Source organism: Anabrus simplex, chromosome 4 (genome assembly GCF_040414725.1).
Source record: "Anabrus simplex isolate iqAnaSimp1 chromosome 4, ASM4041472v1, whole genome shotgun sequence".
In the NCBI taxonomy this organism is placed as follows: Eukaryota; Metazoa; Arthropoda; class Insecta; order Orthoptera; family Tettigoniidae; genus Anabrus; species Anabrus simplex.
This window is the reverse complement of record NC_090268.1, coordinates 303,627,577-303,654,659: the sequence shown is the minus strand read 5'-3', so window position 1 is coordinate 303,654,659 and position 27,083 is coordinate 303,627,577. Positions and strand designations below refer to the sequence as shown.

General features: G+C 39.6%; 1 protein-coding gene across 1 annotated transcript in view; it reads right to left on the bottom strand.

The window, feature by feature from the left end:
- The window catches only part of LOC136872673 (uncharacterized), a 108,786-nt gene that overhangs the window by 35,230 nt on the left and 46,473 nt on the right, over positions 1-27,083 (bottom strand). Inside the window, exons 2-3 of the mRNA XM_067146484.2 lie at positions 8,655-8,756; positions 8,431-8,574 (exon numbers count right to left, since the gene is read on the bottom strand). Of these exons, the coding sequence (XP_067002585.2) occupies positions 8,431-8,574; positions 8,655-8,756 (246 nt within the window). The remainder of the gene's footprint in view (positions 1-8,430; positions 8,575-8,654; positions 8,757-27,083) is intronic.

The following is a 27,083-nucleotide window of genomic DNA, read 5'->3' as shown; positions in this document are numbered from 1 at the left end:
GTAAATACCAAATGGAAAACAGTCAAAGAACTCTTTCATGACACATGTGAAGAGATAGTGGGCTACAGAGAGCCAGGGAGGAAAGAATGGATATCAGATGACACTTGGGAATCAATCCAAAAGCGAAGAGAGTGAAAGGCACTTGTCAACTCCAGTAGAACAAGAAACCAGAAAGCAGTAGCAATAGAAAAATAAAGGGAGGCCAACAAGGAGGTTAAGAAGAAAGCGAGGAGAGGTAAACAAGTGTTTACAGACCAACTGGCAACACAAGCAGAAGAAGCAGCAAGAGTCGGCAACAGCAAAGAAGTATATGCCATTATGAGAAAGCTTTCAAGGAGGAACTTTTCAGGGCAGAAACCAGTCAGAGATGCAAACGGAGTAGCCTTGACATCTGAGACACAACAATTGGAAAGATGGAGACATCACTTCATGGAAGTACTCAATCATCTTGGTGAGGAATCGAGAACTGAAGAAGTTGAAACCATTTTGGAGGATCCAGACATCTCGGTAGAACCACCAACACGACAAGAGATTGCACAAGCAGTGAAACAAATGAAGAGTGGCAAAGCACCTGGTGTAGATAACATTATCCCAGAAGCCCTAAAGGTAGATCGAGATTTAACAGCGGAAATCATGGAGCCACTTCTAACACTAATATGGAACAAAGAACACGTCCCTGAGGAGTGGAAGAAGGGTGTCCTCATCAAGATACCGAAGAAGGGGGACCTCTCAGACTGCAATAACTGGAGGGGAATAATGTTGCTCTCATATGGGGGAAAAGTGATGTCAAGAGTCATACTGAACAGAATAAGCATAGCCGTTGACAGGAGACTATGTCAAGAACAGGCAGGTTTCAGAGAAGGTCGGTCTACTGTGGATCAGATTAACACACTAAGGCTAATCATTGAACAATTTGCTGAGTATCAGACATCTCTGTATATACTTTTCATTGATTTCGAAAAGGCCTTTGACTCTATCAACCAGAGGAAAATGTGGAAGGCTATGGAAAAGTTCGGAATTCCACAAAAGATAGTCCGTCTTACACAGGCAATGTATGATGGATATACTTGTCAAGTAGAACATAAAGGGAAGCTGTCTGAATCTGTAAAATCTGGAGTAAGACAAGGATGTCTACTATTGCCAATCTTGTTTATCATGACACAGGATTGTATGCTGAGAGAGGCAACGAATAGAAAGTGTGGCATTCAGTGGGGATTAAATAACCAATTGGAAGAATTGGATTATGCGGATGATCTCTGTCTTCTTGCAGAATGTTTTCAGGACATGGAAATCAAACTGAATGACTTAAAAATAGAAGCTAAAGAAGTAGGCTTAAAGATTAATAACAAAAAGAAAGAAATGCGCATAAACCATCGTAACAATTGCAACTTGACTCTAGATGGAATGGGTATAGAAAGGGTAGAGGAATTTTGCTACTTAGGAAGCATGGTAAGCCAGGATGGAGGTGCTTTTACAGATGTGGTGAGTCGTATAAATAAAGCCAAAGGAGCTTTTGCACAGTTACAACCAATATGGAGATCCCCTCACATTTGTATAAAAACGAAGCTAAGGATATTCAACTCAAATGTTAAATTTGGAAGTGAGACCTGGAAAGTGACCAAAGACATTACCACAAGGTTACAGACTTTTATAAATCGGTGTTTGAGGAACATTATGAGAATATGGTGGCCAAAAACTATCTCAAACAAAGACCTTTGGGAGGCCACATGTCAAAGTCCCATACAGGAACAGATAATGAGAAGAAAATGGAGATGCATTGGGCACACCCTGAGGAGACCACAAGAGAGTATCACAAGGCAGTCATTGAGTTGGAATCCACAAGGCAGTCGCAGGCAAGGCAGACCGAGAAGAGAACCATAGATAAGGAGATTGCTGGAGCTAACAAGACATGGAGGGAGGTGAAAGCATTGGCGGGAGATAGAACAAGCTGGAGAAATTTCATCGAGGCCCTATGTTCCACATGGAATTAAAGGAAATAGGGGAAGGGGAGTTAGGGATTGGAATAACTTACCAAGGGAGATGATTTAATATCACAAGTTTCCAATAAGAAAGTTTCAATGTCATCTCAATTAACCTACTAAAGGTCCATTTTAACCTTTTCTTCAAATTTAAACTGGGTTGTTTTCAATCAAATTTCACTTGTACATTGATAATGCAGCTCAAGATTCAACTTTAGCCATAGACCTTCTTATTATTACGTGATATAGACTAGTTGTTTATTTGATAAAATATTGTAAATCACCTGTGTAATACCACACCTACTTTATTCATCTCTTTGTAAACATTTTAAACAAGCTTTAATTGTAAATTGTCAATTCAGAATTCATAACAATTTCACATTTTGTAATACACATTTCTTAATGTTATATTTTGACCAAAACAATCAGGATCCTGATTTTTGTCTTTTAGGTATGAGTTTAAAAAGGCTGATGATGCCTTTATAACAGGCGAAACATGTCCCATCAAATTTTAGTATAATCAAATGTAAATCCTAACTTTAGGAACTCAATTGTATTGAATAGGTTGATCCTAATAAACTTTAGTAATATTTAGTCATATTTTTTAAACAGCTTGACTAACCGGAATGATATCAGTTGTCAGTGGAGAGATGGCTTGGAATGACATTAGTAAATGAATAAACATCTTAAAAGTAGGAAAAATCATAAAATCATAAAATGATGATAAAGTTGGAATTCAAGAGGACAAATTGGGCACATACTCATTTATAGGCAGAGGAGTAAAATAAATAAATAAATAAATAAATAAATAAATAAATAAATAAATAAATAAATAAATAAATAAATAAATAAATAAATTAGCCGTGTGAATCCCCTAAGGGCTATGGCCTCCTGCAACGCAGGGACAGTGCTCAGTTTAGCTCATCAGGTGAGCAGGTCCTGAAGAGCATTATTATATTGGTTAATCTGTAATTTGTTTCATGATAACGTATTACCACATATTGTACACTTGTGTAGTCTCACCCCAGAGGAGTAAGGGATTGTAATAATTTATTAAGAGAGATGTTTGATAAATTTCCAGCTACTTTGATATCATTTCAGAAAAGATAGGGAATCTGGCACCTGGACCACAGCTCTAAATGCAGATCAATGGTGATTTATTGATTAATGTCCGGCTCCATGGCTAAATGGTTAGCATGCTGGCCTATGGTCCAGAGGTTCCCGGGTTCGATTCCCGGCCAGGTTGGGGATTTTAACCTTGATTGGTTAATTCCAATGGCTCAGGGGCTGGGTGTGTATGACGTGTTAAGCATTAGAATTCATCACAGGTAGGGCCCCATACTCATAGACACGCAGGTCGCCTATACGGCGTCAGATTGAAAGACCTGCACCAAGCCTCTCCAGAGGCCACATGCCATTAAATATTGATTAATAACAATAATTTAAAAGTCTTGTGTCATAACTCATCTTTAATCAAGGTAAACTAAACTCTCCTGATGTGTTTGTCATAAAGCCAATGTAATTGCCATCTTTTTCCAAAAAATGTTTTTTACCCAGCATATTCTAGGAATTAATCCAATATATAAATTGCCTGTATGCAATGTGACACCATGTAGGTAATGTATTTTTCTTTTCATGTTGTTGTGACTCTGTTTTAGTCGTATGCATAATTATTAAATGGCTTGTAGTATTCAAAGTATCAAGGTTCATGATTACAGTATAAAATTATTATGGAACCTAATACAGTCCGCACTTCCCCTAAACTTCTTCTTCTTCTTCTTATTTGGTTCTACAGCTGGGTTCCAGCCTTGACCGCCTCAACAACATGCCTCCAGGTGTCTCGATCCTCTGCTTTCGTCCTCCATCCTCTGACTCCAGCTCCCCTTAGATCCTTCTACACTTCATCTAGCCATAGCTATTTATCCTTGCAGGGTCGTCTATATTAAATCCGCCCGGCTTCTGTTTGTTGAGGATTCGTAACAATTTCTTTTTTACAGGGTGGGGCTGTTAACCCCACGCCCAACCTCCAACCTGGAGGACCAGGGAACCTTCTGTTAGGGTTACCATACCTTAGCCAAGAAGGCCCCGTTGTAAGGCGCCGGGCATTTGCCTTCACCCATTCCCATACGGATAGGATTTGCTGGTTGCGTAGGCAGGTATACCTGCCAACTAGAGCATTTCCCAGTATTTTTCAGAGGCACCTGCTTGGCATAGCCACTTCCACTGGGACTCAATAACTGGGACTCTCACCATTTTTCCGGGCTTGGGACTGGCACAGAGTTGAGCTGGATTGCTCCTCCTGTGGCTGGACTTCCCCTAACCTTACCAGTATTTATAACTCCACTTTCATGGCAACACACACATTTATTATTGGTAGGCATATTAATACATAAACTACTGTACACTCACATCATTCTCAACCAGGCTGTCTTCTGCTCTGATTCTGGGAGGTTGTTTACTTCTTCCACTTGTAATGGGCTCAAACTGTTATGGTTTAAATCTAGAAACTGATAAATGATCAAAATCTGTGTCAGAAGCAAATTTCTCTCCTACTTACATAAGAGGAGTAGAAAGAATGCAAGCATAAGCAGGAAGGTCGAAGCATTAATGCCTGACTCAGCCTTACTGCTAGTGATGTCAGCAGCTTTGAAGAAATATCTGAATAACTAAGCAATTACAGCATCAAGGAACAAGATAAAAATACTTCACTTTCAAATCAAATTCCCTTTTATTTCTGATGTTCAGTTAAAAATCTATTTTTAACCCAAACTGCTACTCCAACAGTCCTACTTTTACAATCTCCATCGCATTTATTTTTAACTAAAACAAAAACAGCTTCGTGATCAGTTATACCAACCATCACTTACTATATAAAGCACATCTGGTTTTACCATCACCCTGTCTAGAGTATTCTTCCTTCTAGTTGGTTCCATCACTTTCTTTTATTCAACTGTCCTTCCCAAATTAATTAATTTAACACTTGTGTAACCAGGCGAGTTGGCCGAGTGGTTAGGGACGTGCAGCTGTGAGATTGCATCCGGGAGATAGTGGGTTCGAGCCCCACTGTCGGCAGCCCTGCACATGGTTTACCATGGTTTCCCATTTTCACACCAGGCAAATGGTGGGGCTGTACCTTAATTAAGGTCACGGGCACTTCCTTCTCACTCCTAGGCCTTTCCTATCCCATCGTCACCATAAGACCTATCTGTGTCGGCGTGACGTTAAACAAATAAAAAAAAAAACACTTGCGTGTCTTGTTGACAAAATGATTCATAAACTACTACTAAAAAACCAATAAGTGAAAAGAAATGCCTCACTGTTTAAACAGTATACTCCAGCGAATACATGGATTCATGATCATAAAGGATTGTCTTGCAGTGAATGGCGTGATGCAATAAAAATGAACGCCCATGTTTCTGCTGTGCGTACTGTGCCTGGCAGATCCCAGGGCAACAGCCTCTGTCGGCGTTGCCACAGAGAGTTTGAAACTCTATCACATGTCCTGGGAGCCTGTCCACATGGTGAATTACTACGCACCTCACATCATAATGTAGCCAGATCAATGATAGCTAATGCTCTGAGAGGACAAGGTTATAATGTCTGTGAAGAAGTACACGGTCTCTCCAACAAAGGAAGCAACCAACGCATTGACATTATTGCTTTTAAGCCATCCTGTTCTGAAGGTTTCATCATTGATCCAACAATTAGATTTGAGACCAACTAAAACCAGCCATAAGAGAAAAAAAAAAGAAAAAAGAAAAAAAGAATTTATGAAGAAACGGTGGACTTCTGTAATCGGATTGATGTTAGGTGCTCGAGGAACCATACCTACATTTTTGTCAACTTCTGCAATACCTTTGGGCTGAATAGAGATTTTATCTATAACATCGCGATTACCACACTCAAGAAGTCTCTCATGATCTTCAAGAACCATGCTTGCGGACCTTAAATAGATGTTTGACGTGCCTCACTCGATTGCCTGCCTTTGGCATCAAGCGATCACATTTTCTATTGTATCCACGTCCATTATTGTTGTTAAGGTACTCTTTGTCTTTGGGCAACCTGCAGCTGTTGCAGTAAGATTATACAATAATAAATAATAAACAAATTTTCCATATCACCAACCTATTTAAAAAGCAAAATTTTACTATAGCTTTCAGACCTCAGAATATAACTCCAACATCTTTTATGACACACATAAAATCCAAAAGAATAACATATATTCCAATTCAGGTGTTTACAAACTCAAATGTCAAAACTACACTTCAAGTTACATTGGCCAAACTGGTAGAAATTTCAATATCTGTTATCAGGAACGTGTTAATCCTAAAAAGCATTTCAGCTATGAGTGAACATTTACATCATCAGTTCACATCCATTGACAACAATTTATTAATTCTCAATAGAGGGCAAATTACTTAACATATTATCATCATCATCATCATCATCATCATCATCATCATCATCATCATCATCATCATCATCATCATCAAGTTTCCACTCCAGTTTCCCGGGTGTGGTTTATGAGCGCTCTCCATTTTAGTCTATTCATGTACCACTGCTCCTTCAAGACTTCATGCCAGTTGATTCCTGTGGATGTGATATCTTCCTTCATTTGGTCCAGCCATCTCCTCCTAGGTCTTCCAACAGGTCTCTTTCCAGTAATCTCAGTATGCAACCATTGTTTTGCAATTCTTCTTTCTGCCATACATTTGACGTGACCAAACCATTGCAAACGTGCCCTAGTTATGGTCTCTTTCAGGGACTGATTTATTCTAGCTTGTTCTCTAATCTTCACATTTGTCATCTTGTCATTTGTCTTTCCTAGTCTTTTGAAGCATGCTTCTTAGAAATTCATTTCTGAAGCCTGAAGTCTGCTGTCATCTTTTTTTGGTAGTTGTGCATGTTTCCAACCCATAAGTCAATATAGGGACAAAGTACGTTCAAAACAGAGTTTGTTTTGATCTTAGTGGCACTTGTTTATTCCAGAGCAGATATTGAACTTGCTGATAGAACTGGCTGGATTTCTGAGTACGGTTATTTAATTCAAGCTGTGTTCTGTTGTCTTGCTATTATGCATCCAAGGTACTGATACTGGTTTACTGTTTACAATTGTACACCCTCCAGCATTATATTATTTTTACTTCTCTATCTATTAACAGAGATTGCAGCAGTTTTTGTAGCACTTATTTTCAGTCCATATTTTTTCAGATGATCATTCCAGACGTTCCTGGTTCCTGGTACCAAAAACCATGCAGGCCCAACACATTTTCATACCGAAGTCTGTCAGTTCCCACTTCTGCATTCAGATCACTAATACATTTTCTACTCCTTCAGTAGCTTCCTCCAGGTCAGATCGAAATTGCTCCTTTTCTTCTTCATCACATCCAGACTGTGCGGCATATACCTGTATGACTGTTAACACCTCCTTATTGAAGAAGACATCCAGTGTGATGATTCTGTCATTCAAATATATCACTTCACTTACAGCATCTATATCTTCTCTCAATACAAATCCAACACCATTCCTAGCTTCGGTTTTGTTACCCATAAAGTGTAGTTTATATCCTTTCCTCAGTTGTTTTTCTCCTGTGCCTTTCCATTTTGTCTCACTTATGCAAAGGATGCAAAGTTTCCTCCACTCCATCAAATCCACCAGTTCTTCACATTTACTTGTCAATGTGAGGATGTTTAGTGTTCCAATCCTGTGTTTGATTTTCTTGATTTGGGATTTCTTTGCATAACATTGTAAAAGATCATCAGCCTTTCGGTCATCATACGTTACAAAAGTTTGAGAAGATTTGTCAGTCCAGTATTTGTTTTTCTTTCCGAGGCTCGTTTTAGTTTTTAAAGCAATCCAAATTACTCTTCAGCTGGCTTGCTAAGCCTAACACTGGAGAGGAGTTTCTGTTAGGGTTTTTTGCTTTAGCCTTTGGCAGTCCCCTGCCACTTCTACAAGGCAGCAGCGTTGGTATCCTCTTCTAATTAACCCCAGAGAGGATGGGTTGCCACATCTGCCATCTATGCCATTCTGAAGGTTTCCTTCTTTGCCAAAGATGCTATTATGGACTTAACTGTAACCCTGGGCAGGGGCTGCCTCATCTGCGATCTCCACTGCTCCGAAGTCCATCTTCTCCGCTGAAGATTCCGTTGAGGTCTTCACTCATATCCCTGAGCTGGAATCCTTACCAGATGTTACACGCATGAGCCAGTGTGCTCTGGGAATCACATAGGCAGAGATGCCACTTCCTGGGCAGGGCTGCCTCCGAAGAGGGTCAGCATCACCCTTTCCAGGTCTGTACGCTTCGAAAACATCAATTTGCCTATTATCTTTAGAGTTGAGCCTGAAAGCAATCAGTTTAATCGAAATACATACTGACAGAAAAGCTGTTGAATAGTTAGGGAACAATAAGACATCAAAATAACTTTATAAATATAACAAATTTATTACCATGAACTGTAGAAGATTTCATTCTTTCCACTGAAATCACATGAGTAGAGGATGATGACTGATCATCATCTATCAGGTCATCCTGTGATCTGAAATACAGCTGACTTGATGTGGGATCCTGAGATATATCTTGGCTATCTTCCTCTAGAAGCAATAATAGATTTTGTTTGAGTAAGGTACATAATTTCAAAGAATACATTATAGCAATCGCAAGCAGTTTTTACCTGAAGCATTGGAAGGTAATGCCAATTCATGTTTCACGTTTACTTCACAAATTTCTGAAGTATTATGCTGATGACTTTCTTCACGATCAGATGACAATGGATCTGAAATATATAAATATATAAATATATAAATATATAAATATATAAATATATAAATAGAGAAATAATTATTCAGCTGATTACTCACAGAACATCAATTACATTTAAAAATTACTCTCTAACATTTGAATAATGATAATGTTATTGGCTTTATGTCCCACTAAATATTTTTAGGGTTTTTGGAGATGCTGAGGTGCTGGAATTTTGTCCTGCATGAGTTCTTTTATGTGCCAGTAAATCTACCCACATGAGGCTAATGTATTAGAGCACCTTCAAATATCGCCGGACTGAGCCAGGATCGAACCTGCCAAGTTGAGGTCAGAAAGCCAGCGCCTCAACCGTCTAAGCCACTCAGCACGGCACTAACGTTTTATGATGATGATGATGATGGGTGTCGTTTAAAGGGGCCTAATATCTAAGTCATCAGCCCCTAATGGTAAAAGATGATACAAAATTAAATGATACACTAAAATTTACGCACTGAATAGGATTTCTTTTTAAAATTATTCAGTGACAGAGATAATATAAAACACTTCATGTAGCCTATAAGTTAAATTTATTAACTTACTATTATTATATGTTACTTCATCATATATACACTGCCTGACAAAAATAGTTAAGCACCCAGAAAGAGTGGTCCAATATTATTCCATTTCGGTATACACGCATACCATTGATGCATGAGTAAATGATTAATTCACAAGGATTTGTGATGTGTAGAACGCCCACCAGAATGCAATTGTGATGGCACCTTCCTGTTGTTGATAAGTTGTTACCAGTCAACTGCTGTGAGTCAGACAGTTAAGCAAGATGTGCAGAGAGGACGACGTACAGTACGAAGCACCTGTGATGCCTCATAGATGCGTTAGACAGCCTATTCACCAACTGACAGCATTTGACAGAGGCTGCATTGTGGGACTGCATGAGGCTGGTTGGTCGTATTGTGCAATTGCTAGGCATGTGGGCCATTCAGATGTCACAGTGGCCCGATGTTGCACTCAGTGGGTACATGAGAGCAACCATTCATGTCGTGCAGGTTCAGGTCGACCAAGAAACACCACCCCGAGGGAGGACCATTGTATGGTGTGCTAAGCATTGCAGGATCCTATAACTTCGGCGCCTGCCATCCACGAACATATACTGGAGAATCTACAACATCCTGCGAGTTCCCGCACATTGTCTTGATGACTCGCATCTGCTGAATTGGGGTCCTATTACCCCATATGTCAGTTTACACTGACACTGGAAAACCAATGCTTGTGTTTGGAATAGTGCCTTGCCCGAGAGGCATGGACAGAGGATAACTGGTTGCATCATGTTCAATGATGAGCCCCACTTCTCCATAACCTCCGATGAACATTGTGTGCAGGTTTGGCGGCATCGAGGGCAGAGGGCAGATCTTGCCTATATTGTGGAAAGTCACAAAGGCGTAATTCCTGGCATCGTGGTGTGGGGAGCCATAGGATATGCATTCAGGTCACCTCTAATAGTGCTTCAGCAGACTTCGACGGCACAGCGATACGTCACAGACATTCTGCATCCGCACGTCCTATCCCTTACGGCACAGCACCCTGGGACAGTGTTTCAACAAGATAATACATGTCCACACACAGCACGTGTGTCTACGGACTGCCTAAAGCTTGTTGAGGTCCTCCCTTGGCCAGCGAGATCTCCGGACCTCTCCATTATTGAACACATGTGGGATGACATTGGAAGGGGACTCTGTCCCAGTACCAGCCTGCGGGATCTGGAGGGACAGCTGCAACAACTGTGGATGAAATTGCCCAAAGGCTGTTTGACACCTTTCAGAACCGCACATAAGGGCATGCACTGCGGCCAGTGGGGGTGCGACACTCTACTGACCTGGCGCCAACATTCCACGTGTAACTGCCAATGACCTTGTCTCTTTCATCCCATATTGTAATCAGTTCAGTAAAGGCAGATGGTCTTCCAGCATATGTACAATTAGAGTCATGACATATTCAAATCATAACTTGAGATGAGCTAGATGTTCTCATTATTACAGATGGTTGAACAAATATGCCCGGTCCCAATTAAGCCTTGCACCAAGCTGAATGCGTTATTTAATATTCCATCACCCCTTCTCGCTTCAGCAGTTTGTCTCACTGCAACCCTAACTGCATACCGAGTTTGAGGAACCGTTCTTTCACTAAAGGCTTGGTCAAAAGGTCTGCCAACATCTCTTTGTTGGGCAGTAACAAACATTAATTATTGCTTTCTATTTTAAGGCTGATTCTCCACGAGCAGGTAAAACGCCGCTGTTCGCCCGCCTGACTGTTCAAACTTTTCTCCTATTCTACACGAGCGGTTGAATTGAGGCCTGTGAACAGCGCCAAAAACGCTGGCGACACGCGCAGCCATTCTCCACCAGCAATAAATCTGCCACACTATAATGATGGATGTCGTACAAATAAGTCTTGTTGTCGGAGCTGTTCAACTACAGTTATTAGCAATATTGAAAAAAAGAAACCTGGTAAGAAAAGACGTTGGTGGACTTACCCTGCATTATCGAATCAACTCACCACTGGACAATTTCATTTAACGTTTTGCGAACAAAGGAGCTATCCGGAAATGTTTCTCCAATATTATAGAATGTCAGTTGCTTCATTCAATGAGCTGTTTGAACTTATTAAGGTGCATATTACTAAATGAGTGAAATGGTAGTTTAGGGGAAGGCCTGAAATTCAATTCTCAAATATTTATATTATTAGTGATCTTATCGATAAATATTACGTAACTAATGTTATACAGAATTAAATTTCTGATTATTTATGTCTCATACATGTTTACCTCACCGGCTATGATAACAGACACATTCATAAATTTGTATTTTTGTTCTAAGTCCATATCAACGCCGCACCACAGGAGAAAATGGGTTAACAGAATATAATGAAAATCGGTACATACAGTCGGGGAATAAGAAACTACAGTCTAAGTTATAAACAATTTTATTCACCATGGATGAAATTGCAGTTTAGGGGAAGGCACCTATAATTATTTATTTAAATACTGCATAACAAAAGTTAGAGAGAATACAATTTCCGATCATTTATGTTTTATTGCCAACGGCCGTAGCCGTGTTGAAACACCGGATCTCGTGAGATCTACGAAGTTAAGCAACGTTGGGCGTGGTCAAGATTTGGGTGAGTTGCTACGCGCTGTTGGTGAGGGGTAACGGAATGGAGGAGTGGAAAGGAACTGGCCACCCTACCGCACGTAAACTCCGGCTCAGGCACACCTCTGTGGAGGTTCGGACCTGCCTTCGGGCAAAAAAATATGTTTTATTCAGTTTTACCATACCGACTATGATAAGAGTGGTATTTCAGAGTCGGAAGAAAACTAAATGTGAAGGCCTACAATATCGAAAGCGCATAACATTGATCAACAATAACATTACATTGACCATTGCTTGTTGTGATGTTCTTTGTCTCTTATGCTGCCACTCAACTCCGATAGATGGGATTACTGCTGCGTACTGAGTATAACAGCCTGACTGAATATTGGCGGGAAATAGCTCGGGAGTTAGAAAACTTTCTTCTTTAGCATTCCATTCCTCTGGTTCATACATTTCCTGATACTGCTGGTACATAACATACTGAATCATCATAGTATTCTAGATATTCGATCCCTACTCTGACGGGCTGTTTTTTTTTTGCTAGGGGCTTTACGTCGCACCGACACAGATAGGTCTTATGGCGACGATGGGATAGGAAAGGCCTAGGAGTTGGAAGGAAGCGGCCGTGGCCTTAATTAAGGTACAGCCCCAGCATTTGCCTGGTGTGAAAATGGGAAACCACGGAAAACCATCTTCAGGGCTGCCGATAGTGGGATTCGAACCTACTATCTCCCGGATGCAAGCCTCACAGCCGCGCGCCTCTACGCGCACGGCCAACTCGCCCGGTCGGGCTGTTTTGAATGAGCAGTGTAGTAGTAGTAGTAGTAGTAGTAGTAGTAGTAGTAGTAGTAGTAGTAGTAGTAGTATGACCTGGACTAGAATTACAATTTAGGCCTACTCCAAATTATAGCACCACAATTCACTATATAATTCAAAATTCAACCCTGAAAAGAGTCAAGAAAAGCTTCTTCCGCTTCACTTTTATTAAATCTATATTCATTTTATTCCAAATTAGCAGTGAAGAGGGGCTTTCTCCTCTGGCTTTGAGGAAGAATTTGCCTCTAAGTCAGATAGTTTATTCCCCCGCCAGTGTATTGAGTGTATTTTCCACTTCATCGTGTATTCCTAAGAAACAGAGTAGTAAAAGGGCACAGTTTTTGCCCTGGGACTCTCCACTATTCGACCCCGCCCCCGCGCTGAAAAAAAAAAAGACGAAGAGTGTTCATGGATCACAGCTGTCTGCGGCTTGGTCATTCCAGCTCTGAAAATGTGGATTGTTAGATCAGAAGCGTAGTACTGTTCGTTAAAAGTGAGAAAATACGTGGTTTTCCATTTGATCGAGTATTTCATATGAAAACATTGCTTTTAATCGTGTCATTCCTACTGACATCATTGTAATGACCTATGTTCATTTCAGTTGGTAAAATGACTATAATTAAAACAGTCTTTCTGAGGATGTAAAAAGGCAGGTGGAGATTGACTGTCTGCCATTATAATGCTCCCCAACTTGATTGTGACTGATGGTAGGCAAGCGGGCCTACCGTTACAATGAATAATCCCTAACCCAGTCTTCATATTAGAAAAGACGTTTGGTGACTTTCCCGTCGCGTTTCTAGGGTAACGTTAAGAGCTATGGAATTTAATACAATCTTGCTCACAACGTGTACACTACTTAACCTAGAATTCTGTATACAATCTTGAATTCTGTAGCGAAGCATGGGTACATCAGCTAGTAAAGAATATACTACATTTCAGGCAGTTCCTATCGTGTGACAGAGGCGGGTGAAGTGCTCACTGCCGCCACGTGGAGTATGATTCGCTGTTCTACCGCTAGCGGGAATAACGCCTCTGCTGGCGTTAGACCCGCCTGCCCGCTCGTGGACGCGTCCACCCACGGCGTGCAAACCGCCCGTGTAGACAACTCTACAAATACCCCATAGTTCTGTTCCACAAGCAGGTTTGTAGCAGCGAACAGCGGCGTTTTACCTGCTCGTGGAGAATCAGCGTAAATCATGTAGCAGATTATGACAACGTCTATGTGTTTAGTACGTGCACCAATTCGAACTGATTTTATAAGACGAATTAAACCTTGATTGTCCTTGAATAGAGTAGTTGGTCCCTCAGGAAGAACATTCATACCCTTCAATAAGTGTTGCAACCACAACTGTTCTTTGCTTGCATGCGACGCTGCCACATATTCAGCTTCTGTCAATGACAATGCTACGGAAGTCTGTCTGAAGCTTGACAATGCTATGATTCCATTTCCTAGTAGAAATACATAACCACTAGTAGATTTTCTGTCCTTCCAGTCTCCAGCCCAATCTGCATCCGAAAAACAGATAAGCGATAATTCCCCATAATTCCTTGTCAATCGTCCCTGCTATGTAATGCAGTACACGCTTAAATGCTTTCCAGTCTCTTTCAGTCAGGTTTTCCACACTCCTACATAAAATTCCAACTGCTGTTGCAATGTCTGTCGCTAGATACAATAGCAATCCCATAACTTGCCTATATTGTGAATTATTTTTCAGCTTCAGGCTGCTTTCTATATCTTCTGCCAAAAATCCAGTTTCCATAGGAGTTGTTACTGGTTTTGGTTCAAGCATATTGTATTCTTCAACTATGCTACCTATTTTTGATTTCTGGTATGAGGAGGAATGACCCATCCACTTCACGTTCCACTTCTATTCCGAGATAGTATTTCACGTCTCCCATATCTCTTATGTCATCAAAATGACTTCCGATTTTTCTGCTTATTTCAACTGTTACCTCTAGGATTACACCTGCCACTAATATATCATCAATGTATAGCAGTATATCGTGATATTTCTGTCCTCTTCTTTGTGGGTATACAGACACTGATCAGTGTCCCCGTGTTTAAAGTTCAAACTAGCTAGTATCTTGTTTGCTCTTTTGTTCCACACTCTTGCTGATTGCTTTAGACCATACAGGCTCTTATATAGCTTTAAGATTTTTTTTTCATTTCTGGGTTTCGTGAAACCTTCAGGCTGCTCCATGTATATTTCTTCTTCCAGCTTGCCATTTAAATTGGCGCGCTTTTTACATGCTGTCGTATGTGCAATTCTTCCTGGCTGCAACAAGTAACGCCCTGATGGTTTCATGTTTTATTACAGATGCATATTAGTGATGGGATATTCGATTCATTTTACTGAATCAATTCATTTGATTCTGTTCACGTTACTGAATCAATAGAGTGAGCCGATTCACGGCTCATTAGAGTCAACGATCCTATTGCATCTGTGCAGTATGTACTGATAAGACAGCAGTAACAACATTCAATGCTTGCTGCTGGCATTTGGTTTTCATTCTTTGAACTGCTTTCCTATGCATCATCTAGCTTTCAGATTCATGTTTCTCCTGCAGCTACGTCTTCACAGCAAGTTTTGATGTTACAAAGCCTCCCCCCACCACAGTGACAACTCCATTAAATAAGTACACTAGAGTCCCCTTAATCCGAAAGTCTGGTTAATCCGAACTCAAATATTCAATTTAAAAAAAAATGCACTTATTGAAATGAAAGAACATATTATAGAATGAAGATTTACTTGCATTTTATTAGTCATGTTTTACTAGAATAACTTAATGTAAACATAATTAGACACCATAAACCATCAATCACTGGTCGCTTATATCTTTACAAAGTCTGTTAGTTTCTTTTGCTGCAATGATTGGAACCTACTCGAAGATGCAGTGTTAAACCAGCGTCTCATAAACATCACACCAGTGGGCGTAGCAGCGGAGTGTTGCTCGACGTAGCACACAGCAAGTTCTAAGGCGGTCGTGGCATTTGAATGTGATACTAGTTGTTCATTGTGGTCTTCTTCGTCGTCACTCTGTTCCTTATCAACTCCAGATTCTTTCTCCACCATAGCTAAAATTTCTTGGTCTGTTTGTAATTGATGACAGTCAGCTTCCATCCACTTGCTAATGTCATTTTCATTGGCTTCCTCACACCCAGGAAGTTGTTGAATGATTTCAAGGAGATTGACAGTAGCAGACGCTTCCGCTGGACTCTGGATGAATGCGAGACTCAGCCACAATTTCTTCCACGTTTTCCTCATGAACTGCTCACTGACACTCAAATACTGCTCAAATACGTCAGCCTCATGTAAGTAGATTTATTGGAATGTAAAATAACTCCCACGGGAGAAAATCCCGGCACCTAGGCATGTCCGGAAACTGTAAAAGTAGTTAGCAGGACGTAATAACAACATTATTATTAGAAAATATTTTCCGGTTAATCCGAAAATTTTGTAATCCGAACAGATTCTGGTCCCAATTAGTTTGGATTAACGAGACTCTACTGTATATAGAGTTAGATGAAAAAAATTGTACACACAATCATCAATGATCTGCATTTGGAGCTGTTGTGCAGGCAGGAGATTCCCTATCAATTGTTTGCCAAGTCTTTTCTTAAATGATTTCAAAGAACATTAAAATTTCATTATATGCTTAGTAAGTACATAATACAAAATAAATAAGTTAAAAATTGAATCTCAGGAAAAAAAATAGGTACTTGTGCAGTACTATACACGCTTATGACAGCACAAAACTTATGTAGTTAATAATAATAATAATGTGCCATTGCATTTTCCATAATGTTAAAAAAAAAAAAAGTCACCAAGTTGAAAGGATAAAGTTATGCAAAACGAAACTTATGTAGAGCAAATGCAAATAATAATATGATTTAGAAGTCCACAGGGGCCGAACTTAGAAAAAAAGAGCATAATCGCTATGGCAGTGGAAGAAAACCCAGGAAATACAAGGCAGATTGTTTTAAAAAAAATGCTATTGTTATAATTCACTACTAAGGAAAAAGCAAATGGAGGACAAGGTTGTCAACAGCATTTAACCGCAAGAAAATAAAATAAATATCTATATAGGTATTCTTCAAGCAAGAAAGAAAAATAGAAAGCATAGGAGAACGAAGTACATTTATTATAAAGAAGCAGTGTTCTCACGGTAAAAGAAGAGAGAAGCTAAATAAGCAAAGCAAGTTGACATACAAGAACCAAAGTAGCAGTTACCGGCAGAATACAAAGATTGCCAAGCAAATTTCAAATGATAAATTCAGAAAAAAAGAAGAATAAGGAAAAGTAACATGACAGAAAATGAGCAAATTATCCAAATCTAGCTCTCTTATCAATAAAATAGAGACTGAAGCAATATTGAAGCTAATATAGTACAACTGAAAGCAGTTTTCATTGGATATCGAAATCAGAAAAGCAATTATAGATTGTCAACTTATTAAAAATATTGATATAAATTCCCATCTCTCATAGTTGTATTCTGTTCACCTAAGCTCAAGCCTGACAAACGACATAATGTACAACTAGATGTGCAGTGGGCAGTCTTGGAGATGTATACGTCACGCGATGGATCCAGCCCACCTGATGCAGAATGTGAAACCAGCTGATCTTTGGTTTCCAACCGGTCGAGTGGAGCAGCCCTAGATTGGATGGCTGATGAATCATCTTGAACCGGAGAATGACAAGCTAAGTTTTCCTAAATTACAGTTCTTAATTGAATTAACACAAAACAATGCTTGGAAATTGTAGCCTAAGGTATGTACCTGTAGTGTTGATATATTCAGTGAAGTGTAACGTCAAAGTCAAGCTCTCGCAAATAAGATAAGTTAGAATCAATATATAGTTTGGAATAATTGACAGTGTGTATAAATGAGAATACGATGCAATAACTATGGTAATCTTGCTATTGATATCAGGAATAGGTAGAGTATACTACACCAGTGAAAGATCAGTTATTGAGAAGCAGATATTATGAATGGATCACATAACCTAACCAGTATTTGGAAATCAGAATGATATGGTTAGATATGTGTTGTCTTTGTCAATGATAAAACAAGAAGGAATATTATAATATTATGGTATTATGGTAAGTTAGATATTGTCATGATGAGATAATATGTGATCCAGTAAAGAGAAGATAGTTTTATTTGAGTATTATACGTCGAGGGAAATGTGGCTATTAGAAGAGATTAAGATATTTAAGAGGAAATGGCTACGTTAAGAAAGTATTAAGGTTGACATAAGTAACCTATGTGTTGTATTGAAGGGAATGGATAATTGTTGAAGAGAATTGATGTGAGGAAGGCACAGAAGCGATGGAATTAATGCGAAATATATGTAGCTTAAGACTGGATCTTGTACAGGCAGTACTGAGATGAAAGGAAACCTCATTGAAGGAGCAATGAAGTATAATGTTGACATATCTAACCTAGATGCCTTTGCTGACAGGATGTAGTGTTTATGGTGCACTATGTCTTCTGGTATTGGCTAGAATAAATTTGTTACCCACCGGGCGAGTTGGCCGTGCGTGTAGAGGCGCGCGGCTGTGAGCTTGCATCCGGGAGATAGTAGGTTCGAATCCCACTGTCGGCAGCCCTGAAAATGGTTTTCTGTGGTTTCCCATTTTCATACCAGGCAAATGCTGGGGCTGTACCTTAATTAAGGCCACGGCCGCTTCCTTCCAACTCCTAGGCCTTTCCTATCCCATCGTCGCCATAAGACCTATCTGTGTCGGTGCGACGTAAAGCCCATAACAAAAAAAAAATTGTTACTTTCATTGACCTGTCTCATCCTTGGCTTTGACAATATGAAAGTGACCGAGGTATGAGCGATGCCAGTAATGCCATTCCTTATGCAGCCAGTCCCTGTTATGAATGGTGTGAAAATATTGCTCATAGGGTCGGTTGGTGCATGCATTTCAGTGGGCTTGGCAGACTGATATGCAATAGCAACTACTGGCTCAGTGAGGAAAGCAACAGGAAACTACCTCACTCCTCACTTCCCTAGTATGCCTCTTCAGTGACACCTAGGCTATCTATGACAGCTGTTGGTGGAGCTGTAGAGGATCAAAGCAGCCTTCGGGCTGAATACCCAACATACATACATCTAACCTAGATTAGCAAATGTGAAGTCAAGTCCATCTTATTATAACCATGTCCATGAAATAAAGTTATATATGTTAGGAGTCACCCATGATAAACATCCTATATGTGTGTTTCATATGATAGTATACAGAGTATGTGGTTGAAATGATCAATATTGATATCAGTAGTTATGGTTAAGCTGTTCAATTGATTTAACGAACTGAATATACGTAAGAAGAGAAGTATACTACATTGATAGTTGAGCATATATTTTTAAATGAGAGTTGTAATCAATTAAGAATGAATAGAATTAGAATTCTGTTGAAGATTTTCATTTTCTGAGATTATGACATATGATTCAAATAGTCAAATAAAATACGATTAGGCTAATAGATGCAAGATTTTGCTTGGCAAGGAAAACTATGAAACTTAGCATATCATTCAAAGGTAGTCATGATAAATAATCATGTTGAGAAAACAATTTAGCAGTCAAGAATAATTTCAAAATTTAGGAAACTGGTAGATGGATTCTAAATAAGATTGTTTCAAGGAAAGTCAGTATGTCTGTAGACATTATTTAAAAGAAGTAAGTTCAGTCACTGGAATAGAATGTCCTCATGTTAGGTTAGCTCATATCAAGCAAGTGATGATCATAATTGGAAAACAAGAATGTACTCTAGTTGTAAATAGAACCATTCCCATATGATTGATTTTAAACTAATGAAATAAACCATTATTCTAATTTTCTCTTTCCGAAACATTTTTTTGCTTAAATAAACCGTATAGTTAAGATTAACCATATGTTGTGAAATTATTTATAAGTAGGATTTGTAGAATAGTTTATAGGTGGAAGTAAGATACAATTTTTATCTCTTCACATCGTTAAACCTTGTGCGTAGGGTGGAGATGTCCATCTGAGGTATTGGTAGGCTATAATTTTTAGGAGCACCGCACCACACTTCAGACTCCACGTTAAACGAAGATATTTACCTTAACTATAACCTGAGATCATCTGAGCTGTCAGAGAATTTTAATACACCTCTACTGGACGCAGTAAGGTGCAATAATAATAATAAATGTCTGGCCAGTTAAATCTGCTATGGTAATGGAGTAAACCATACAGCCAGTGTCTCCATGCCGAGTGTTGGGCGGCGGTAAATAGTCTGACCCACTATAAGGATCAAGGCTAAGGGCGGAGGAGTCCTTATAGAAGGGAAATGGGCCCTCAGTGGAGGAAATGCCACTGAAACGCCATATCAACTGTAGCGTTTGTACTCCAGAGGAGCGGCTACAAAAGGCATCTGTTCTCCATATTAGGAGCAGTCTACAAGTTTCAGCTGGCAGTAGCTCTAAAATGCCTTTGGGAGTGGTGAACCTATCATAATAAAAGCCTATATGATGACAAGTATACTGAAGCCTCAGAAAATGCTAGGGCGTTTCCCACAAGCGATGTGCAAAATGCTAGGGCATTCCCCATAAGCGACGTGCAGTTCTTATGATGCTGGGAGAAATGGGCCACCAGCAACCAGATATATCAAGGTAGAGACCATCAATGTAGTGACACTAACAGGGAAAGTGGAAGGAACTCTAGATTTTATGGTTGACATAGATATTACATTGCTGGGAATCAGTGAGACCAAATGGAAAGGAAAAGGTGAGAGGAAACTAAAGAAAGGATTCACCTTATACTATAGTGGAGGAAGAGAAGCGAAAAATGGAGTAGGTCTCATACTTAGAAAAGACCTAAAGGAATACCTAGAATTGGTGGAAAACGTAAATGACAGGTTGATTAAAGTCAGACTGAGACATGAAACTGGTGTTACAGATATAATTCAGGGATATGCTCCACAAACAGGAAATGCAGATATGGATCTAGAGGGATACCTTGAATATCTGGAAGGCCATATACAGGACAAACAAGTTGTGATCACAGGAGTCATGAATGCCAAAATAGGCCAGGAAAGAAAAGGAGATGAAGAGATTATAGGACCATTTGGATATGGGAAGAGAAATAAGGCTGGAAATATTTTGGTAGACTTTTGTAGAAGAAATGAGCTGATCATTGGTAACATATGGTTTCGAAAGAAAAACAGTCACAAGATAAATAGATATAGTTGGGATAACAAAATCAAACCTTTGATAGATTACATTTTGGTCGAGAAAGGTAACAGGAAAATGTTGGTAGATGTAACAGGCCTCCCAAGTGAATCTTTTGAAGGAGATCACAGAGTTGTGATAGCAAAGTTAAAGATGGGAAAGATACAAAAGATGACTGAGATTAGGCAGAGAAAGCTAAGGGTGTAGAAATTGCAGGAGAAGGAAATAAATGAAGAGTTCCAGATACACTTTAAAACAAGTATACCTAAGGAAGACATCCGAAGGGTTGAAAAGAATGGGCGTACTTTAAAACAGTTATGGTGGAGTCTGCAGAAAAGACCTGTGGAAGAGTATCAGGCAGGAAGAAAGACCAAGAAATGCCCTTGTAGAATGACAGGGTGAAAGATATAGTTAAACAGAAGAAACAAGCTTGGAAAAGATGGCTGAGAAACAGAACAACAGAATGCAAAACAGAATACAGGCACTGCAAGGAGTGCTCCAAGGTGGTTTAAGAAGAGAAAAAGAAATGCTGGCAAAAATTCACTGAATTTCTGCGAGAAGATACAACCAGAAGCAAAAAGATCTTATTCCAGTGGGTAAAAAAGAAGAAAAACCCAGGTGAAGGTACTAACTTCATTAAAAATAAACAGGGAGAGGGGCCGTCAAGATCAGATTTTCAGTTTGTGCCAGGTAATTGAATAATGCTATGAGAGGAATACACATGTTTCGTAGGTCTAGAGAAGGCATATGACAGAGTACAGAGAGAAAAGGTGTTCGCCGCATTGGGGCACTATGGGACTAAGGGTAAATTATTAAAATCAATCAAAGGCATTTATGTGGGTTGCGGTGCGAATTGATGGTAGAATGAGTTCTTGGCTCAAAGTAATTACAGTTAGATAAGGATGTAATTTTTCATCTTTGTTGTTCATAGTTTATATGGATCAACAGCTGAAAGGGAGGGTTTCAGTTAGGTGAAAATGCAGTAAGCAGTTTGGGTTTTGTGGACAACGTGGTCTTATTGGCAGATTGTACCGAAAACCTTCAGCCTAATATCTTGGAATTTGAAATTAGGTGCAATGAGCATGGTATGAAAATTGGCCTTTCCAAGACTAAACTGATGTCAGTAGGTAAGAAATCCAAGAGGATTGAATGTCAGATTGGAGATACAAAGCTGGAACAGGTTAAATAATTTCAAGTATTTATGATCTGTGTTCTCCCATGATGGTAGTATAGTAACTGAGAATGACACAAGGTGCAGCAAAGCTAATGCAGTGAGCTTGCAGTTGTGATCACCACCATTCTGTAAGAAGGAAGTCAGCTACCGGAAGTAACTATCTTTACATCGGTTTGTTTTCAGAACTAACTTTGCTTTAGGGGAGTGAAAGCTGGGTGGACTCAGGATATCTTATTCATAAGTTAGTAGTAACAAACATGAAAGTAGAAAAAATGAATGCTGGTACCAATGGGTGGGAACAATGGCAGGATACTCAGAATGAGGAGATAAAGTATAAGTTAGGAATGAGCTTGATAGACTACGCTGTATGCATAAACAGGCTTCGGTGGTGGGATCATGTGAGGCAAATGGGGGAGGATAGGTTACCAAGAAGAATAATGGACTCTGTTATGGAGGGTAAGAGATGTAGAGGGAGACAAAGATGATGATAGTAATGCCATTCCTTATGCAGCCAGTCCCTGCTATGAATAGTGTGAAAATGCTGCTCATAGGGTTAGTTGGTGCATGCATTTCAGTCAGTTTGACAGACTGATATGTAATAGCGACTTCTCGCTCAGTGAGAAAAGCAACGGGAAACTACCTCACTCCATATTTCCTTAGTACGCCTCTGCAGTGATGCCTAGGCCATCTATGACAGCTAATGTTGGAGCTGTTGAGGATCCAACCAGCCTTCAGGCTGAGGACTGAACATACGAGGGCTGTAAATAAAGTAGTAACAATATTGATAAAACGCAATAATTAATGAACTAACAAGACAAGACCTTTTGTCAAACGCCAGGAAGTCATTGGGGACCATTGGCAAGGCATTCTCTGTTGATGACAGCGGCAGAGCGCCCTACTGCACGGAGTACAGATGCTATATCAGGAAATTGGGGGCCTCGGAGGGGTTCCTTCAACTTCAAAAAACAGGTCATTGTCATTGCATTGTCATGCAACATGATAGGGTGATTGTCTTGCAATAAACATGGATGTTTGCGCCACAAAGCCAGACGCAGATGCCACTCCAGAAACCAGCAATAGTAGTCACTGTTGATGGTTTGTCCCTCAGGAACAGCATGTGCATGAATAATACCCTTGTAGTTATGTGTCACAATCACCATAAGCTTCACTCGACTGAGTTCCTGTCGAAATTTCTCTGGACATGGGAAACCTGGATGATGCCATTCATTTGACTGTCGCTTTAATTCAGGCTCGTGGGCTCATGCCCACATCTTACAAATGGCAACAATATGCTGCAGAAATGTGTCTCCTTTGTTCTGGTATCTGTCCAGGTGGATGTCAGCCAGTGCATACCGGTGCTATTTCTGTACGTCGGTGATTTGATGTGGAACCCAAATGGATGCACTTATCCCCATGTTCAGACATTTCATCAGTATGTGCCACACCGTTTGATGACCAAGACCAACCTCTACAGATAATTTCCGGACAGTCCATCGATTGTCCATGGAAACGAAACCACTCACAATGTCAATCTTATTTTTAGGAATGTATGGCTGACTTGTGTGGTGCAAATCCACAGTCTCATTCTGACTCACAGGAAATGCCTTGACCCATCGTACAACTATCCTATATGGTAATGCATTCTCGCCACAGGCTTCATGTAATTCTCGATAACATTCTGATGCATTTTTGCCACAGGCAACCTCGATTTTAAATCACGAAAGCTGATCACCTTTTGAAAACATGCTTTAGAGCGGTGAAATCGGCACTCTTCACTTCAACGCTCCACATCAACAATACTCCCAATTGGATGCCCGTCAAATGCACACTACACATCGACAATAGTGACACCTGACCACTCCCATATCCTATTTGTGCATGCCCGATCTCCTGCGAGTGTCTGGACTACGTTCCCACTATTTTATTTACAGCCCTTGTGCATACATTATTATTATTGTTGTTTTGTATTTGGGATTTAATTTTTGTTAATGATTTGGTTAAGCAAAAAATGAATTGATTTAATGTGTATCTTGTAAATAGTTTTTAAAAAACAATTAAATTATTATTATTATTATTATTATTATTATTATTATTATTATTATTATTATTATTATTATTATTATATATTTCGTATGGCATGAGGATACATTGTTACAATTTGGTTATTAACAAATATGTACAATTACACGAAAAACAGTTTCATCTATACACACAGAACAAGTACATAATAAACAAACTATATTTATACATTTTAGCTCATCAATATCTGCATTGCTGCTAAAGCTGAATGTCCAGTTTTGTTAGCCAACTCACACCTTCATCACTGGCCTCGTGGATATCCTTTATTGTCCCACTGAATCTTCAGAGTGGGCACTCTGTGACGATATGCTGAACGGTCTGAGGCACGTCAGAGCAGTCGCGATAAGGATCGCTGGTAATCTTCCACTTGTGTTTCCAGTAGCTGCATCTGCCATGTTGAGTTCTGATCCGATTAAGTGATGACCAGATTTTTATGGGTAAGTTGAAACCAGGAGGTTGCATAACTGGATCCGAAATTAGACCTAATCTGTCACGGTTTGAAGCTGCCCACCCATCGCGCCAGGCAGTGTTAGTATGAAATTCATCTTGGGCTAGCCTCTTTCCTAGTAACCAAGAAGGGTTCCTAGATTTCAGCCTGAGATCTTCACGTAGGCAGTCTTGATGTATTGGTAGAAGAGGATTGTCACAGCATTTAAGCCATTCTTTCTTCAGTGCCATTTGTCTTCGGAGATGAGGAGGTGGTATATTTGAAAGAACTGGTAACCAATCCAAAGGTGTGGATTGGATGATTCCTGATATAGTCCTCATTGTATCGTTTAACTGAGTGTCTATCTTCTTTGTATGGGCACTGTTGAGCCATACTGGGCAGTAGTATTCGGCTACTGGGTATACTAACACAAGTGCTGTAGTTCGGAGGGTGGATGCAGATGGGCCCCAGCTTGTTCCTGTGAGTTTGTGCAGGATGTTATTGCGGGTTTTGATCTTGGCAGATGTTTTGCGTACATGTTCGCTGTAAGTCAAAGATCGATCCAAGGTAACGCCTAGATATTTTGGATGAGGATTGAACTTCAGTATATGACCTCTGAATTGAACCTGAGGGACATAATTGGCTTGTCTGTTGCTCAAATGAAAGCAGCTGACCTCTGTTTTTGTTATGTTTGGTTTCAGTCGCCAGGTTTTAAAATAATTATCAATTCTGCAGAGATCTTTAGTGAGTGTGGTTTCTGCTCCAGCAAAATCACCAGACTGAGCTGCCAAACAGATGTCGTCAGCGTATATAAACTTCCTAGCATTAGTTGAAGGTAGATCTGCTGTATATACGTTGAAGAGCAATGGAGCCAGTACCGATCCCTGTGGTAATCCGTCACTCAGTTTGTAAGTTTTACTTATGTTGCCATGTAGGTGTACTTCAATCATTCTATTAGCCAACATATTATTCAGCAGGGTGGCAAGCGTCTTACAAGGGATTAACTTCAGGAATTTGAGGATCATTCCTTTTCACCAGACTGTGTCATAAGCTGATGACAGATCTACGAACACTGCTACGGTCTTCTTTCGATCTTGAAATCCCCTCTCAATATGGGTGGTTAGGGCTAATACCTGGTCGGTACAGCTGCGGCTTGGTCTGAAGCCAGCTTGTTCAAGTGGTATGTGCTCTAGGATTTTGGCTGAGATTCTATTGTATATTACTCTCTCCTGTAGTTTGTAGCAGACACTTAAAAGGGCTATGGGTCTGTAATCTTCTGCACTGTCTCCACTTTTCCCTGGTTTAAGGATTGCTACTATTTTTGTTCTTTTGAGTATTGATGGTAGTTGTCCAACATGTAAGATATTGCTGTAAAATTTGGCAAGCCATTCGGTTGTTCGGGGACCACAATGTATAAGGAATTCTGGGTATATTCCATCCAATCCGGCTGCTTTTCCTGACTTTATTTCTTTTAGCGCAGTTGAGATCTCAGCAGCTGTGAAATCAGAGGAAAACTGAGAGACTGCTTTGGCCTGGGTTATCCTCGATTTTAGCTCTTGTTGAATTCTTTTTGACTCTTTCTTATTTGTGCCGACTGGTTTTCTTGTCAGGTTAACTAATCTGTTTGCCACCTCGTTTGGTTTTATCTTAGAGCTCTTGGGACCGAATTTGGGAGTGCTGTTGCCAAGTTTCCTTAGAAGTGACCATGCTTTTCGACTGGAATGTTGAAAACTCATATTTTCCATGAGATTGAACCATTTTTCTTTTCTAGATGAATCTAGAGACTGGATCAGTTCATCTGCAATTTCAGGGTCACTGCTGAGCATATATTCCTCGTATAGCTCTTTGCATTTTGGGTTCCATCCAGGAATATAATCCTTCCTGTATCCTCTTGGGATATGCTTTTTCGCGATGGCGGATGTTAGTTTGACAAAGCGCTCATAATTTCCTGTTGTAGGAGGAATCCACTGTACATTATTATTATTATTATTATTATTATTATTATTATTATTATTATTATTATTATTATTATTATTATTAAAAACAATGCAAATGGTATATTCATTTGAATGAACTCAAATGTCAAGTAACAACCTGCAATGCAACATATATAGGTCAAGCAAAGCTAAATTTCCACACCAGTTAAAAAATTTTAAAAACCTAAATTTATGATAATAACTAGGGAAAGGGCTTTAAGGCAGAAAATATAGTCCAAAAAGGGAGATAAAAGGTTCTGAAAATGGATACAAAAAGGTGAAAAAAATGGTGTTGATGAAATCACTTTACTAAGGCTTAAACCAGTTATGTGAACTTTCTTTATACCATTTACTGGATTCAAATAATTAATAAACTTGTTATATTGTATTACGCACAATATTTAAATGTTTTTGACAGTAAGTCGCTCACACTTTGAGCTCAGTACATCGTTATATGTAGGGAAACTCCACTCAACATCTATAGAAACCAATGGATAATATCTTGTCAGAACTCGTAAAGGGAGTTCA